This window comes from Girardinichthys multiradiatus, chromosome 2 (assembly GCF_021462225.1).
Source record: "Girardinichthys multiradiatus isolate DD_20200921_A chromosome 2, DD_fGirMul_XY1, whole genome shotgun sequence".
Lineage (NCBI taxonomy): Eukaryota > Metazoa > Chordata > Actinopteri > Cyprinodontiformes > Goodeidae > Girardinichthys > Girardinichthys multiradiatus.
Window position 1 is genome coordinate 33,673,376 of NC_061795.1, and position 18,434 is coordinate 33,691,809.

Below are 18,434 nucleotides of genomic sequence, written 5' to 3' on the forward strand. Positions count from 1 at the left end.
GTGCTCAAGGAGGCACATGACCGGCAAGAGGATGGAGTTGCAGTTCATGGAGTTGCAGTTCATGTTCTGACCCATTGCTGCTTTGTTTCAGTTTTGCTAAAGCAGCTGGTAGACATGAAATCACAAAGACCTTTGAGTGTCTCAGGTCTCTGTTGGTGCTGTTCTGGAATATCTTCCTTTCTTATCTGATAACTTGCATTTAAAATTATTCAAATTTTTTTTAAAGCATTTGAAACTGACACTTTCAATATGCATGACTGTATGAAGTTTAGAAAACACAAGTTAGCTTTCAGCTAGATCTTTGTTAGTTTAGAGATCATGCTTTCAGTAGATCATTCTTTCTAGCAGTTTTCTTTGGACTTTGGCTGCTTTTTTAAGCCCAGTCATTGTATAGTACCTGACCATGAGAATTCATTGCACTGTTTGTACTCAACAAATTAAGGAAGTGGACAAGTGGTAGACCAAAGAATACTTTTTTAAAAATTATAAATAAAAACTACCCACTAATCCATCCATCTATCGACCCACCAGTCCTCTCAACTATTAACCAACCATTTACTCATTCATCCACCCATCTGATTATTCCCCCACCGACCCACCCATTCAAAGGCCTACCTATTAATTTATTCTCCGATTTACACATCAATTTGTCCATCAACCCACCAGTTAATACTCCTATCGACCTATCCATCCACCCATCTACCCACCAATCCCTCCACCCATTGACAGACACAGACGTGTCATTTTATGCTCGTGCACCCATCTATTCAAAGACCCATGCATTGACTTATCCTTCCATTAGTGCATCTATTTGCCCACCAATACATCTGTACATTGAAAACCCCACTGACTCTACCCATTCAAACGCCCAAGCATCGAAGCTATAATCATTCCAATATCATCGGTTAAAAAAAACTGCTTTACTTTGTCTAAATGCTTAACTTCATCCAAGGCACTAAACAGTCAAAACCAGCTTAAAAAACAAATTGTCAACATTTTATCGTCCTAATAAACACAATCAGAACCTAACATTGTTAGAGTATAACACTTCAACTGTTACCCAGCAGTTAACCTTGTACTAAATTCTTGTTTATGCTGCTGGTCCCGTATTTCCCTGAATCACCAATTGCTTTCACATGTGGGCTTAATTAGTTTTGCTGATGTGGTTGTTTGTTGGGTAAAATCATTTCATGCGCTGTGGGACCAAAGCTTTGAAATGTTGCACAACTGCAGCTCGTGATGCCTTTTTCTCATGCAGGGTTTTATCAAATAGACATTTGTCCTTTTTGGTCTTGTCCGAGATACCGCACCCTGTTGGCGGTCAGATACCTCGGAGCTCCTCCGGTACTTGAACCCCAGAAGCGATCACACACTTTATCTAACACTGACTCTTCAAGGAACGACTCTCAAACAGTTTCTAACTTTTAGCTCCTTTAATCTAAATTAGGGCAGAGGAATGATTACAGAGATCAGCGCTGAGGCTCCTGTCTCGGACCGACGCCGTCTGTTAGAGGATGACGAAGACCCCAGATAGAAGGTCACATACAGTTTTTATATCTGGCACTCCAATGCAATGGAGGTGCTCTCCCTCAGTGAGTATCAGTAGACTATGTGTCACCATTGTGGTGTCTATCTGTTAGATTGTGTGGTAGCGGGTGTCCATCCTTAATCTAAGTGTGCTGTAGGTTTCTAATCAACCCAGTTATAGCGGCTGCTCCACTATCAACCCCAGTGCCCCAGCCTCAGGTCATTTATGACAAACCTTGGGCCATTTGTCCTTGTACAGTATGTCTATGAGCATTCTTATTCTATTGTAACAAAAGGGAAACAGTAAAACTTATACTTTACTTCACTATTGTATAAAAGGGAAAAACAGCTATGAGCATATTAATAAAGGTTATCCCTAACAGTCTCATGCACATGCCAGCAGAGCTTTATGATGCGTCTGCAAAATAAATCTTAATTAATACTTAAGATGCAGAGTTAACATTGTGCCAGGAAAATCCACCCTCTAATTAACTGATTAGCATATCAAGTAGACAACATTTTAATTGTTTTTCCTCTACACAGGGTCATTTCAAGACTTTTAGAAGGTCATAGACCAGTCAATTGGAAAAATTATTATTGCTTTACTGATCTTTAAAATCTTAGTCCAATCAGTGGTAAGCTTGTTTTTTAGCTGTTTCACACAGTAATATTGCAAAAAGACTCTTATTATGCTTGATCTGCTCATTACCACTAAACTAAACAAGGCTCTACAATGTGAAGCTTAATAAAGTATCCCTGCACTGCAGACACAGAGGTACGACCTGGTTATTGCTAAAGCATTTTACATAATTTTAGCTTTTAAGCTTTAACATAAAACATTAGGGTGCAGCTGTCCCTCTTGGAACTGGAGAGGCTGTGGCGATGAAGGTCATTTTTTCTCAGGAGTTTGTGGCATAAATGACCTGTTTTTGGAAGTTGGTTGACAGAAAAGACTGCAAGAGAAAAGGGAAGACATGCAATAAATGGCCCAGCTTTTAGGTTTGTCTGTCGCTGTCTTTAATGTCTCACTTTAAAAACAGAGCCTTGCAAAGGGATCAACTTGCTTGTATTTAGTCACATTACAACCAAAAACCTAAATGTATTTCAGACCAACACAAAGCAGCACATATTTGTGAGGTGGTAGTTTCTTTACAATTAAAAGTGGAAAATATGGCATATGTATTCAGCCCACTGCACACTGACTCACTTAAATACAATCACCTAATTTGTAAGCAGAGTCCAGTTTGTGCAGTTTAAGCTGTCCTCTGAAGGCCTTAGAGGTCTGTTAGAGGGTATTAGTGAACAAATGGCATCATACATGTGTGCACCACACTTTTGAGATTTATTTGTAAAAAAAATAAAAATAAATTAGGAAACCATGCATCAGTTTACATCTATTTATAAAGTATGGTTTTAATGGTGCAGAATATGAAACTAATCAATCTGGTATGAATACTTTAGCAAGACACTGTTCACTGTGAGAGAATCAGCAGGATAACTTGATAAGATTATACAGTATGCCTGATTTGTTTTTTTTGTTTTTTTTTTGAGGGCTCTTTTTAGAAAATAAACTCCATGCATCATATTAGAGATAAATCTATCCAAGTCTTAAAGTTTCATGACGTTTGTGATCAGAATGACTTTTTTGTCATGCACTAACTAGAAATGCACTGAAATGAACTGATATCAATATCCAATATGAAAATTGCTGTTATGGCAGATAACTGATTTTTACCAATATTATATGTATTAGATGTAGTTCCCTACCCTTTGGACATGAAAAAAAAACAACCAGGCATGGCTGGCATGGCTTCTCTGCTTCAGTTTAACACCCCACAATGCTGCGCTGCATCACTGTCACTTACCTAAGCAAATGCCACATGGTCATGCCCCTCACACCCGTCCCGAAACACATACACAAACAGCAACAAGATGGAAAAAAACATTGGTTGTTATTACTGGCCCAATCTTACTTATCGGACCAATACCGATATGTTAAAATTTGACTAACATCAGTCGATACATATGTTAATACAGGTGTATTGTGCATCCTTAGCTCTAACCATACCAGTAGTTCAGATTCCGAATGGAGTTTGAAACTTCATCTTGCAGAAAGTGTGGGATGTTGTTTACTGATGCTGAAGTTGTTGGATTCTCGTGGTGTGTTAGAAAAATATGCTGTACTAAAGCCTGCCTAATCCCAAGACAAGCACAGAGATCTCTGTTCAGGCAGAAAGTATCACAGAAAATAAAGCAATCCCTCTCATCCTTCCCTAAAATCCCTGCTTGGGGTACTTGTGCATTTTTTTCCCTCCTGCTTAACTCTATAACCTTATTTGAACTGAGTGATTTTGATACCGCAGATGCTGCCCTCTGCTACCTGCATGAGTTTTCAGACCACCCAAAGAAGCACTTTTTGAATCCAATCTTCTCTCCAGTCTAGAGAAGACTCTCAGATAACAGAGCTCTGCAAGAGGTTTGAAAAGAAGGGAGGGGAGAAAACGGGCTGTTGAGATGCCGACTGAAGGGAATCGGCAGCTCATCCCCAGCCTGAACAGCAGAACCGCAGTGTGGCGTGCCAGTGCACATTTTAAAACATCAACAGTCTGCTTCCTTGCTCCGCTGTGTTTGCCCTCCCTCCTGTCTGCCCAAGTTCTGTCGGCACTTTTACCTCTAACTCCATCTTTCGTTCTCGTGGCTCTTACATCATCTGACTGGAGTTTTTCTCGTCAATGCAGCAGCAAGCAGATGAGTCAGGCTGGACTGACTCTCCTCTGTTCTCTCTATGCTGCCTTCCCTCTTCTCTTCTCTCTCTTCCTGCGGTTGTAGCCAGCAGACTGCATCGCCCAGAGGGAAGGCAAACAAGAGAGAAATCACCCCCACCTCCTTTCAACTATCTCCTATTGGACCTTTACTTCACTCATGAGTGCTAACATGCACACAGTCAGAAACGGGAAAAATCAATTCCAAATAATCTTTAATTTGAAATCAATCATGTACTATATTATACTGCTTTAATAGTGTTTGTAGTGCACTGTGGAAATGATAGAGGCTGGCTCGATGGATCATCCTTCACTATGCTTGAGGATGTGTGTTTGTGAAGCTGCTCAGCCAGACAGTGCAGGCAGACAAGTGTCTGTGCTGACTGCAGATGAGATTGAGTGTTTACTGACATGGAGAGCATCAGCTACACATGCTCTTCGTTATGCCGTTCTCAGTTTGTGGAGTTTTAGCTGATCTGCCTGTTTTAGTGCGACTTTGTTTGTGCCTGAAACTGTCAAAATACTGATGCGGAAAGTTTTTTTTTCTGCAGCATTGAGCATACATGAGTTCTTGAAATACTTTGGCTGACACTTGATATTTTAGTTGAGCTGCTTGCAAGTTTCTGCAAAATGAGCCATTGTGTCACTATGTGAAATAAAATGACCCCTCAAAAGACTCATGTAGAGCTGAATACCAATTAGCCCTATATTTTGGCCTTAATAACATTTAATCTACAATCAGTTTTCTCTATATAAGGTGGAAAACTAACTCTGCACATAAACATACCATCTCTAAATGTGAAACATGGTAGTGGTCGTATCATGCTGTGTAAATGCTTTTTTCAGGCGAGACAGGGGAGATGAAGCTAAATAGAAAGCAACCCTGCAAGAAACCTGTTAGAAACTCTAAACCCAGATGAAGGTTCAACTTGCAGCGGGGCATTGACCTTAAACATGCATCCAGAACTACTATTGAATGGCCTAGTCAAAGTCCAGATCTAAATTCAATTCATATTGTGTTGCAGGACTTGAACATTTTTCTGTGTCTAGATATAGAAAGGTGGTAGAAACATACCTCGAAATATTTTCATACTTGCAACTGTAACTGCAATGATAGGCTGTTCTGCTAAGTATTCATTCAGAATAATACAAATGCACGCCGCTCAGGAACTACTGCCTGCAGTAATGTGGGCTACGGATCTTAACAACATGAGATCCAAGATACAAGCGGATGAAATGGGGTTCTGCCATAGGCTGGCTGAACTCAGCCATAGGTAATTACTATTATATCAAAATTACTGCAAAACAGAAAATCTACTAATTACTTTACCCTTCAGCGTTTTCACAGCATAACAATCTGCAGTCTGTAAGAGTTTTTACTGTTGGCTAAACATCTCCCAACCACCATCTCCTTCCAACATGTTTGAATAGAAACCATAAGAGGTTTCTATCCTTTATCATTTTTGTTCCACTCCTCCTCCTCATTCTCTTTTTATCCATTCATCTACTGTGTTGATATACCTGTATCAATACCTGTTGCCACGGAAACCTACATTTATCCCCCTACAGTTTGTCCTGCCCTATAATGATAGATGTTTACTAATTGTTTTCATACAAGTCCATCCAGGTGTCAGTCACTTACCCTCATATCACACAACTGCCACCGAACGATTATCTTTATGGATGATGTCCATCCTGTTTCTGCTCATCGGGCCTAAATGTTACACGAGACAGAAGATAATTGCAGATAGTTGGAAAATAAAGGGCTGCTTGAAACGCAAACCTGCTGCTGCTATAGAAGCAAACTAATAACTCGCAGTGCATTGTTTCTTACATGTACAGCAAATAGCCTCATTCACACAGACGCTATCAACAAATGTGTGGATTTACTGTAGTGGGTCTCATTTTTGGGTTATGTTTTTCAAAACTCTTTCAATCTTTGATTTATTTGTTGATAACAGCATTGCCATGCAGCCACACAGCATTCCCATTATAAGAAATTTGTCTCATGAAAAAACTGTGATGATTCCCATTAGGTGGACTGGGATAAAATGTGCTCAGCAATCTCAGAGATGATTGACCAGGTTTTCACAATCGCTTTTGCTTGGTAGTTTAGGATTTGTTTTCCTTTATTTTTTAAGTGTATTATACTTCAATAACTCAAAAACTGCCTCACCGTTAAAAACGTGTGAAAATGGTTCAATTCCAGTTTGAATATATGGATTTAATCTGATGCACTCTGTCTCCGTAGGGAAATGAGCTAAGGAAGATTCTTCTCACTCGCTACTTTGGAAATCATAAGCTTCACTCCATGTTGGAGGCTGGGAGTGGAAACAGTTCTTCAGGAGGCTTTGTCAAGCCGTCATCAGGAGGTACTGAGAAACCCCAAATAAACTCAGCAGACACTAAAATAACTGCTTTGTACGGGGGGGGGCAAAAGTAGCTAACATGACAGCAGTCTGCTTCCAAAGAGAGGTGTCGTTTAGGAAGCGTTGGCAGACTTTTTGTTTTATTCATTTAAAGCACTTTCTGAGTACTATATACAGTAAATTTGCATACTGTGTAAGTATGCATGTAAATATTGGGGCAATGTTATTCTTACCCTCTGTATGACTAAAAATGCAATGTAAAATATCACTTCATGTCTAAGAGATATGAGGTTTAACGGGGACATTAGTTTAATTTTCTAAAAGGGATTACTACTTTATTATTAGTTTTGTAGAAAATGAATGGCTACATAAGTACATAAATAGACAGATAAATAGAAAAATAGATAAAGAAGTATAAAGTTGAAAAAGTGGATAAAATCGTTAGAAGAAAATAAATGGAACAATTAAGATGTATAAATAAATCAATAAAATGGTAGATAAACTGATAAATTGATCGGTAGGTAGGTAAATAAATTAATACATTTGTTGTAAATTATCTCTTACTGTGCTGTCTGTTATTCTTATTTTTTGTTTTTATGTGTGTTACCCCTTGTGTGTGTCTGCATGCTTCCATTAGCCTTTAACTTTACTGTTGGCACACCTGAATTTCCCAACTGTGGGACAATAAAGGATTTTTCTATATTTCTAAATAAGTAGGCAAATAAGGTGTTAAAGGTGTGTGTATAAGCAAACCAAAAACTGGGTAGATAAATAGGAGATTAAAAAACTGACAAATTAATAATAGATAAAGAAGTGGATAAACTGCTCCATGACTGCGACTTCAGAGTTGAGCTGGAAGAACGTTGACTAGGATCAGAAAGCGAGCCCACACCTCACCGATTTTAAAGCCTCTGCATTGGCTTCCTGTCCATCTTAGGATGGATTTTAAGCTGCTCTTAGTGGCATTTAAAACTCTGAACGGTCTTAGCCCACCCTGTTCATCTGGCCCGCTTCTGTTGTACAGCCCTTCCAGACCCCTCAGGTCTTATGTTGGTAGCAAGACTGAAGACTAAAACATATGGCGAGGCGTAGTTTAGAGCAGAGTTTAGATGATTTTAAAAGGAAACTAGAGACACAGCTATTCAGTGTGCCTCTGAGTTTATAGCTGTTTATTGTCTCTGAAAGTTTATTATTTTACTCCAGTTTTAGCAATTTTTATGCAGTTATTTTATTGCTGTTTAAATTGTTAATAATCTCAAGTACTGTCATGTTACTATTTTAGATTTTTTTATTTGGTATTTCTGTTTATGTCTGATCTTAACTTTTGCAATTTAACAAATTTTATTTCGTTTTTTTTTTTTGCCTAAAATTAGTTGGTTATAATTCTTTATTGTTCTATTACCAATAATTATTTATCTGTCTGTTTGCTTGATTTGACCATTTCACTGTGTGGTTGAATGTTGTTTTTCTGTTTTTACCCTCTGTAAAGCATTTTGTTACACTTAAACAGATAAGTAGAACCAAAAAATATGTAATAATGAAATACCTGGACGAGTAAATAACACAGCTAAGAACAACAATTGGCTCTTCCTAGTTACCCCTTCTGGTTTGCAGGCATTTTTTTAAGCAGGTGAAGCAGCTTCTTGATTTATACTGGATGTACTCTTCTTTCTTAGTGCCATTTTCTGTTGCACAACGTTTGAGAATACGTTTTGTGTTAATCTAAGGTCTGATTCATCCAGATATGTCTATTCCTAGTTTCGCCTTATGGACTAATCAAGGATTATTCTGCTTAATTGAATTTTGGATAATTTTGCATAATTTTGTTTTAGATTTGGATCTGTTGTTGTTTTAAATCATTTCATTTCTTCTCTGTTGAAGGTTCTGCCTTACTGGACTCTGACAAATCAGGCAGCAGCATGGTGGAGATTCAGTGCCTCTTGGATAAGGTTGGGGCAACGGAGTTGGTGATAGACCTCATAGTCAACACCAAGAACGACCGCGTGTTTGAGGAGAGCATTTTGCTGGGCATCGCTCTCCTGAAGGGGGGAAACACACAGATACAGGTGAGCTACACAGATGTCCATGCTCATTGTTTTCCATCTCTGTATTGGGTATATGTCTTTATTATCGCTCTGCCTCCCACACAGAACTCCTTTTACAACCAACTGTACAAGCAGAAGAACTCTGAGAAGTTCTTCAAGTTTTTGTACGATCGCATGCGCTTGGCCCAGCAGGAGATCCGATCCACCGTGTCTGTTAACATGTTTGATTTCAGCTGCAGAAAAAGGGAAGATGAAAGCAGCTTCTGCAGCATCAGGTTTAGAAAAGGTAAAGCTGAGTAATTATGCACTGTAACATGGTGGCAGCAGCATTATTCTCTGTGGAGGCTGTTATTCAGCAGGGATGAGGAAGCTGTTTAGAGTTGAGGGAAAGATGGATGGAGTTAAATACAGGACAAAACTAACCTTGACCCTAAACATATAGCCAGAGCTACAATGGAGTAGTTTGGATCAAACTATAATTCTTTGTTTGAATGGTCTAGTCAAAGTCCAGTTGTTCTTAGTATTGACTCAGGAGACAAGCAACAATTTAGCTTTTTAGTTCTATAAATGTAATCATGCACTACTGCATTATGTTGCTCTATCACATAAATTCCCATGAAAATTTATTAATGTGTGTGGTTGCAGCTTTACAAAATAAGAAAGGTACAAGGTTTATGAATAATGTTTCAATACACCATATGTCATTTCAGCCATCTCATATCCCAATAAAGATGGGACAAAAAAAAGACCCAACTTTCTAACTGGCTTCTTAGCTGTGGTCCAAATAGTTGTTATAAACCATTTGCCGGCCCTGCTGTCTTGAATAAAACAAATTTAGAACCAATAATTGTACCCAAATGTTAAAATAAATGCAAAGAATGCATATTAAATTACAAAACTGAGTCATTTAAGGTCGTGTCCTGAAATCAGACTGGCATTGCCATAGAAACAATTATTCTTTTACACTGTGTGAGGTCCTGAGGTTCAGCTCAGCCTACGTTCTTTTTAATAAAGCAGTGGTGGATAAATCCAGAGTGATTTTTGTTGCTCTGTTGATGGACTGTTGTTCCCAGTTCATGCAGTCACATGTCAAACGGCCGTGTGACACCCCACACCACGAGATTTACAAAAGCTCATTGTATCCAGATTTGGTGGTTTCATGTCACCGAACCCCACTTAATTATGCCTCACTTGTCAAAAAGGTGCTTCTATATCTCTTATTTTATGAATATTAGTAGTATCATAATGCTTAAAAGGATAAATGTTTACTTGTTGTTCATCTACTGTATATCAGTTTACAAAAAGCCATCTGCTGCCAAACGCTACTGTGCAATACACTTATTATTGCTTTGCAGTGAAAGACTCAAGCCTTTATATGAGGGAAGACATGCGAGGACAGCTAAAGGAGGCCTCGTCAGCCACGTCAAAGGCCATCTCCTCCTACAGGAATGAACCTGACCCTGATCTTGACTTTCTTGGCCAAAGCGGTGAGGCAGTTGGAGCTGACGAGCTTGAAGAGGAACCTGAGATGAGCTGGCCAATTGCCATCATGAAACCTGTCCTGCGATACCTCCAGCTGCTCTGTGAAAACCACAATTCAGACCTGCAGGTGCTGAAACTACTCCAGAACAATTGACGGCCCTGGGTTTAATAAACCAGCTGAAGATCTAAGTTTTGATTTTTGTCTCTGTCTACAGAACTTCCTCCGCCATCAGCACAATAAGACCAACTACAATCTGGTTTGTGAGACACTTCAATTTTTGGACTGCATTTGTGGGAGCACCACTGGAGGCCTAGGCCTGCTGGGACTTTATATTAATGAGAACAATGTGGATCTGGTGCGCCAAACCCTAGAAACCATCACAGAGTACTGCCAAGGGCCCTGCCATGAAAACCAGGTAACTAAACTTGTATATTATCTATTTTATTAACACAGGGTGATATTTTCAAGCATTTATTTCTCTTAATTTTTAAGATCATGGCTTACAGCAAATGAAAACCCAAATTTCAGTTTCACAGAAGACTGGGAGATAATAAATTCATAAATGTTTCATAAATAAATGTCAGCCTACTAAAAAGTAGTTCAATGTTCTCTTCAGTATATGCACTCAGTACTTGGTTGGGCCTCCTTTTGCATGAGTTTCTGCATCAATGCAGCATGGAAGTGTCGCACAGGCTTTAGGTCATCTGCGTTGTTGGGTCTGGTGTCTCTCATCTCCCGTTTGACAATCCACCATAGATTCTCCTTGGGGTTTAGGTTGGGCCAGTTTGTTATCCAATGAAGCAGTGAGACCATGGTTATTAATGCAGCTATTGGTACATTTAGCAGTGTGGACAGGGTCCTGCTGGAAAATGAAATCAGCACCTCTATAAACCTTGTCAACAGAGGGAAGCATGAAGTGCTCTGAAAGTTCCTGGTAGTGAGGCGTGTTGACTTTGGACTTCATAAAACTCAATGAACCACCACCACCAGATCTCACGGCTCCCCAAATCCACACCAACTGTGGAAACATCCCAACATTGGACCTCAAGCAATGGGTCTCCAATCTTCCTCTAGACGGGCATTTCAAGCTCCAGGCCCGTGGGCCACATCCAACCTGGGATACAACTGAATCCAGCCTGTGGAATAATTTTGTGTATTTATTATTTATTACCTGTCAGTATTGTACTCACAACAATCGCTCTACATATCCCATAATGCTCTGCAAAAGTTGCTCAAGACCGTTCGATGCAGCAAGGAAACTTACGGTACTTTCTACATTGCCTACTAATGACAACCATTGAATCCTGCTCTTTTATTAAGCTCACTTTTTGTACACGTAGCACTTGGCTCACTTTGAAGCTTTGTTGCAAAGACACAAGGTCAAGCTTCTGACAAAATGACTTAAAGAGCAGAGAAAACAAAACATCTTGTATTTCATTTTCTGCTGAACGTATTTTATGTTTGAGTTTTGGCCCTTTCTGTTATTGACCTGACTACTGCAGTTCCAGACTCTGGGACTTAGATTTCCAAAGATGATGCAAAAACAATTTCACATGAAAAGAGGACTTTGGACCACTGAGCAACAGTCCAGTCTGTTTTCATCTTAGCAAAGGTTCTTCTTAAGATGGCAGCTGGGAACCATTTTTGTTCTACCACACATTTTCTTCCACTTAACTTTCTATTGATTTGCTTGGGTACCGCACTCTGTAAATGACCAGCTTCTTTAGCAATTACCTTTTGTCGCTTACCCTTCTTGTGGAGGGTGCCAATGGCTGTTTGCTGGACAACCATGAACTCGGCTACCTTCCCCATGACTCTGTAGGCAATGTAAAATTGAATTTCAATGATAAGCCAATTTATCAATATTCAGATCTATACTCCTTACGTGCTCAGTATGTGCTACGTGCAAAAGTTCTAGTTTGACTCAGCATTACCTACTTATTTTCCTCTTTTCCAGACAAGCATAGCGAAACACGAGTCCAATGGCATTGACATCATTATAGCGCTGATTGTGAACTCCATCAACCCCCTTGGGGAGAATCGACTGGACCTGGTGCTGGACCTCAAGGTGAGAAGCAGATCTCTGAGACTCTTATTATAAGCTACAGCTGTTAGTATTGCAATGTTTTTGATCTGTTCTTCAAAAGAGGACAATCAAAAGCTGTATTTTGGGACCTTTCTGTTGCAGAACAATGCTTCCAAGCTTCTACTGGCCATCATGGAGAGCCGCCATGACAGTGAGAATGCAGAGAAGATTCTGTACAAGATGAGACCCACCGAGTTGGTGGGTATTTGTGTTCGTCCACACAATTTGAAAATATTTTCTCCTGTGTGAAGACCAACAAACCTATCCAACCCTGCGTGGTTTTTAGGTGGATGTAATGAAGGAAGCCTACGCTCAGGATTTTGAGGCTGATGAGGACATGGACAACGTTGGAGAGCAGATCAAACCCAGAGACGTTGGACACAACATTTATATCCTGGCCCATCAGGTAATTAAAAAAGCCAGAGCTCTTTTTTTATCTGAGGCTCATACATTAGCACTTCTTGTTTCTGTCTGACCTTTAGCTGACCTCAGGCCCATCCTCTCCGGTGCACCATGTATGATGGACGACCGCTCCACTGGGAATGAACCCATCTGACACTAAAATTAGTTTTTATGATGTGACGCAGCTTTATTAGTGAGTAAGGGCAGGCCAAGATCTAGCAGGTCTTCTGTTTCCCCTCTGTTCATTTGAGTTCCAGACAGAGGATTTATTTTTATTAATGATACAACTGGCAGCCCTTTACTTTGAATATTTATGCAACTATTACTTCTGTTACATTTGATTTATACTTGAATGTCAGAATTTCTGAGATGTAAGACAGACAAATCAAATGGATATCCAAGTCAGAGATCCCCGAGCCAACCAGAGAAACTGTCTTATGCACAGTTTTTATTATATTGCTGACGTGGTGCACACCATGCTGCACAAGAGTCATTCTACATAGAATAAATCTGGGCTACACAAATATGCTGACGCTTATTACGTTTATATATTTTCTTGACATTCTGAGTATTTTGTAAACAGAACATGAAAATAAATGAAAATATTAGTTGCCAATTTTCCAGTCAAATTCTAGGTTTTTATTCATGTTAATATAAGCAACTATTTAAACCTCAGTATGTCCTTAAACCTTAAATATGTCGTATATACCTAATACAATGTTGGATTGTTATTTGTGTTTTAGTTGGCCAGACACAACAAGATCTTGCAGCAGAGCCTCAGGCCAAGTTTTGGGCCGGGCCTGGACAATGATAAGGACGAAGCTCTTCAATACTACGCCAAGCACACAGCACAGATAGAGGTAAACCTCCACTTTATCCCATCAGGTTATACAGGTCCTTCTCAAAATATTAGCATATTGTGATAAAGTTCATTATTTTCCATAATGTTATGATGAAAATTTAACATTCATATATTTTAGATTCATTGCACACTAACTGAAATATTTCAGGTCTTTTATTGTCTTAATACGGATGATTTTGGCATACAGCTCATGAAAACCCAAAATTCCTATCTCACAAAATTAGCATATTTCATCCGACCAATAAAAGAAAAGTGTTTTTAATAAAAACGTCAACCTTCAAATAATCATGTACAGTTATGCACTCAATACTTGGTCGGGAATCCTTTTGCAGAAATGACTGCTTCAATGCGGTGTGGCATGGAGGCAATCAGCCTGTGGCACTGCTGAGGTCTTATGGAGGCCCAGGATGCTTCGATAGCGGCCTTTAGCTCATCCAGAGTGTTGGGTCTTGAGTCTCTCAACGTTCTCTTCACAATATCCCACAGATTCTCTATGGGGTTCAGGTCAGGAGAGTTGGCAGGCCAATTGAGCACAGTGATACTATGGTCAGTAAACCATTTACCAGTGGTTTTGGCACTGTGAGCAGGTGCCAGGTCGTGCTGAAAAATGAAATCTTCATCTCCATAAAGCTTTTCAGCAGATGGAAGCATGAAGTGCTCCAAAATCTCCTGATAGCTAGCTGCATTGACCCTGCCCTTGATAAAACACAGTGGACCAACACCAGCAGCTGACACGGCACCCCAGACCATCACTGACTGTGGGTACTTGACACTGGACTTCTGGCATTTTGGCATTTCCTTCTCCCCAGTCTTCCTCCAGACTCTGGCACCTTGATTTCCGAATGACATGCAGAATTTGCTTTCATCCGAAAAAAGTACTTTGGACCACTGAGCAACAGTCCAGTGCTGCTTCTCTGTAGCCCAGGTCAGGCGCTTCTGCTGCTGTTTCTGGTTCAAAAGTGGCTTGACCTGGGGAATGCGGCACCTGTAGCTCATTTCCTGCACACGCCTGTGCACGGTGGCTCTGGATGTTTCTACTTCAGACTCAGTCCACTGCTTCCGCAGGTCCCCCAAGGTCTGGAATCGGCCCTTCTCCACAATCTTCCTCAGGGTCCGGTCACCTCTTCTCGTTGTGCAGCGTTTTCTGCCACACTTTTTCCTTCCCACAGACTTCCCACTGAGGTGCCTTGATACAGCACTCTGGGAACAGCCTATTTGTTCAGAAATTTCTTTCTGTGTCTTACCCTCTTGCTTGAGGGTGTCCAGAAAGTCAATAGTGGCCTTCTGGACAGCAGTCAGGTCGGCAGTCTTACCCATGATTGGGGTTTTGAGTGATGAACCAGGCTGGGAGTTTTAAAGGCCTCAGGAATCTTTTGCAGGTGTTTAGAGTTAACTCGTTGATTCAGATGATTAGGTTCATAGCTCGTTTAGAGACCCTTTTAATGATATGCTAATTTTGTGAGATAGGAATTTTGGGTTTTCATGAGCTGTATGCCAAAATCATCCATATTAAGACAATAAAAGACCTGAAATATTTCAGTTAGTGTGCAATGAATCTAAAATATATGAATGTTAAATTTTCATCATGACATTATGGAAAATAATGAACTTTATCACAATATGCTAATATTTTGAGAAGGACCTGTACTTATAATCTAGAATCTTTGAAGCAAATCAGTTTCTCTCTTTAGATTGTGCGTCATGATCGCAGTATGGAGCAGATCGTGTTTCCGGTCCCAAATATCTGTGAATACCTCACCGAGGAGTCCAAGAACCGCGTGTTCACCACCACCGAGAGAGACGACCAGGGCAGCAAGGTGAATGACTTCTTCCAGCAGTTTGACAACCTCTACAACGAGATGAGGTGGCAGAAGAAGATCCGCAGTGAGTGTTTTTAAATGGCAACCGTGGTTCCAGAATCTAATCACAGTATGGGTGGAATATGGATAGGACCCACGATGTCTGAAGCAGCAACCTAAGCTTTGTTTTTGTTCTGCTTTGCACAGAGAATAAGGCTCTGTTCTGGTTCTCCCGGCACATCTCTATTTGGTGGAGCATCTCTTTCTACCTGGCCTGTGTGCTCAACCTCACTGTGGGGGCTTTTTACCCATTTGGAGATGATGGAGATGAGGGTAAATGTTTTACTACTTTTCATCCTAAACGAATCTGAGATCAACTCCAGCTAATTAAGGTGCCAGTCAGAGGTTTAACATCCAATAATCCTAACCAGGAATGTCATTAAATCTGTGCTTTTAAAGAAGCTTTTTTGCGTTTAGTTTTTCCAGGGTGGAATGATCACACGACAAATATCTGCAGTGATTTTTAAAAAGAAGAATTCGGTGCTGAATTTTGCCAATCAAAAGATCAAGGCTATTGTTATACATATAGACTCAAATATAAGCAGCTTCTGGCCTAACTCCTGCTGTTTATCAGAAATGGTGAAACTTTTACGTTTAAACGTTTAAATTTGTTGGTTTCCTGGTACAAAGCTGACTTTTAATAGAGTGAAGGATGGTTTCATCCCAAAGCTTAGTGTTTGTCTGCTTTATCCAAATCCAGACTTTGTTGAGCGTTTGGGATCATTGTACTGTTAGAACGCCCACTTCCGATCCAAGTTTCAACCATCTGACCCAAACTGTGGGGAATTTAACCATGTTGAATTAGAGAAGATCCACAATAACTTCAAAACTTGTGCACCAAATTCTTGTTTAGAAAAGTAACTGAAGTTGCAATTTGTATTGGCAGACCACCATGACAAAAAGGTTCAAATAAATAATTAAAACTCCACACGTTATGAGATTCATGTTCATGATGATTATGTCCTAACCTCTAGCCTAGCCTCTAAATAAACAGGATTTTTTTCCCCTTTAGGTGGATACCTTCTTGTGCTGAAATAAGATTTTTGATAATCCAATTAACAAATTAAAGTCAGCCTTTGTTTCATTTCATTTAAAAGTTTTTTTTTATTACAGCTAGTTAAACTTTATGTGAAGATTTTGTTTTAGTTTCTGCGGCAGACCACTGTCCGGACTTTTTATTGTGCAACTTTTTTATATTTATTATTAATATTTATATTAACACAAGTTAACTTGGTGGCAGTGATTCGGCCCAGGTCATACGTAAAAACCTGCTAGAAATAAATCAATAAAAAGCTCTTACACATCTGTAAAATTTACGTGAATTACAGCACCAACTCCTACAACCTTTAGTTGTAGATTTAGTTACTTTGAGTGCAAGGCATATATGATCCTAAACCAAAAGAGTTGGTTTCATTCAACTCTGCATTGTTGCTGCAAAAAAACCAACCCAGATTCCTTACATTTCTGTTTTAACACACTGGAATGATTAATACCCTGTAGTGGTTCTGGATTAAAAAAAAAAAAAAAAAAAATCTTTTAAATACATTAATTATTTCTCCACACTGTTAAATTTTATGACCACTGTGTGTTCACAACTAATCAGACCTCTGCACATGAAGAAGTAGGTGTGTTCAAAACGTGCTTGGTGATATCTATATTGCTGTTTATTTGTTACCTTCTGATACAGGAAAACTTGGACCTTAACCGACTTTATTAGGCGAGGGCTTCGTGTTACAGTGTCTCTGCCCAGCTTCATGATGAAATTTGATTAATTTTGAAATAAAACAGCTGCATGGAAGTCCATAGGCCATCACTGTTGTTAAATTTACAATAAATCTAGTTGCAAGACTTATCCAGTACCATAAAAAAAGCTTTTGATCACACCCAGTGTCTTTAAAGGTTGCTTATGATGAGATTTATAACTCTTAACTGTTTAGAAGTCCTTTCATAGATTTGCTTTTAGAATATTTTCCTCCTTTTGTGGTGCTGGGAGGCCTTTACTCACATGGTTTAGTCAAAGTGGAAACAGGCCATGTCAAATTAAAATATGTATCTTCCAAATTCGAAGTTATGTATTTTTATTAGGAGCTTTAGAAAGCCAAGTGCATTACTATTCTAGACTCCCTTAAAGGGTTAGATATAAGTCTGGGTCTTTGAAGGTAAGTTTAGTGAAATGAGAAATGACTCGACACTTACACTTTACCCAATTAACAGCTGGACCAGCCCCATTTGTGCAAAACTTTGTGCATTTACATTTACATATAACCGGTTTGGTGTAGTTGATCAAACAAGGTAATTTTTTTAGTCATTGTTCTGATCACTGTCTCAGTCTCAGTGGTTTGTTTACGCTGTAATCTGCAAGAAGAGATGGTTGTTTTGAGCAGTAATTTCCCCCTGGACTGTTGTTTGACGTGTTTAAGTGCTGCCTTCACCGCTATGTGTCAAGTTAAACTCTCAGCTCAGGTGAATAATTTATCAATTACCCGCCACCCCTGGACGCATCTTGATGTTTGTTTTTTTTATGTATCTTTTTTTTTATCCAGGCACCTTGTCCCCATTCTGGAATATCTCACTCTGGGTGGCATTAGGGTTGTCCACCGCCCTGCTTCCTGTCCTGCCCAAGCAGTGGGGCATTGTGTCCTTCCTCGTCTCTCTGATTCTGCGAGCCATTTACACTATAGGCCTTACGCCCGCTCTGTTATTGCTGGGCTCTATAAATGTAAGTAAAGGATGCTATGACCTGGGCTTTGTTGGGATGGTGATCCATCATGTGCCCTTTTATATCAAATTTTCTTTTTTTCTCAGCTTTTCAACAAGTTACTGTTCCTTGTAAGTTTTGTGGGCAACCAGGGGACATTTGCTCGAGGCTACAAAGCAGTTGTGATGGACTTGCTGTTTATCTACCATTTGGGTTATGCCTTAATCTGTGTCCTGGGCCTCTTTGTTCATGAGTTCTTCTACAGCTTCTTGGTAAGAAATTAAACTTTTTGATTCTTTAAATAACCATTAGGGTTCTCACTGATATGGATCTTCTTTTCC

The 18,434-nt window shown here is 39.6% G+C and overlaps 1 protein-coding gene across 4 annotated transcripts in view; it reads left to right on the plus strand.

Annotated features, from left to right (window-relative positions):
• itpr2 (inositol 1,4,5-trisphosphate receptor, type 2) overlaps positions 1-18,434 on the plus strand; it is a 96,133-nt gene that overhangs the window by 56,190 nt on the left and 21,509 nt on the right. For all 4 annotated transcript variants that reach the window (XM_047350651.1, XM_047350666.1, XM_047350658.1 and 1 more), the window contains exons 38-50: positions 6,541-6,661; positions 8,540-8,724; positions 8,809-8,989; positions 10,059-10,312; positions 10,401-10,601; positions 12,144-12,254; positions 12,375-12,470; positions 12,559-12,678; positions 13,418-13,534; positions 15,228-15,420; positions 15,543-15,668; positions 17,939-18,114; positions 18,201-18,365. In XM_047350651.1, the coding sequence (XP_047206607.1) occupies positions 6,541-6,661; positions 8,540-8,724; positions 8,809-8,989; positions 10,059-10,312; positions 10,401-10,601; positions 12,144-12,254; positions 12,375-12,470; positions 12,559-12,678; positions 13,418-13,534; positions 15,228-15,420; positions 15,543-15,668; positions 17,939-18,114; positions 18,201-18,365 (2,046 nt within the window). The remainder of the gene's footprint in view (positions 1-6,540; positions 6,662-8,539; positions 8,725-8,808; positions 8,990-10,058; positions 10,313-10,400; positions 10,602-12,143; positions 12,255-12,374; positions 12,471-12,558; positions 12,679-13,417; positions 13,535-15,227; positions 15,421-15,542; positions 15,669-17,938; positions 18,115-18,200; positions 18,366-18,434) is intronic.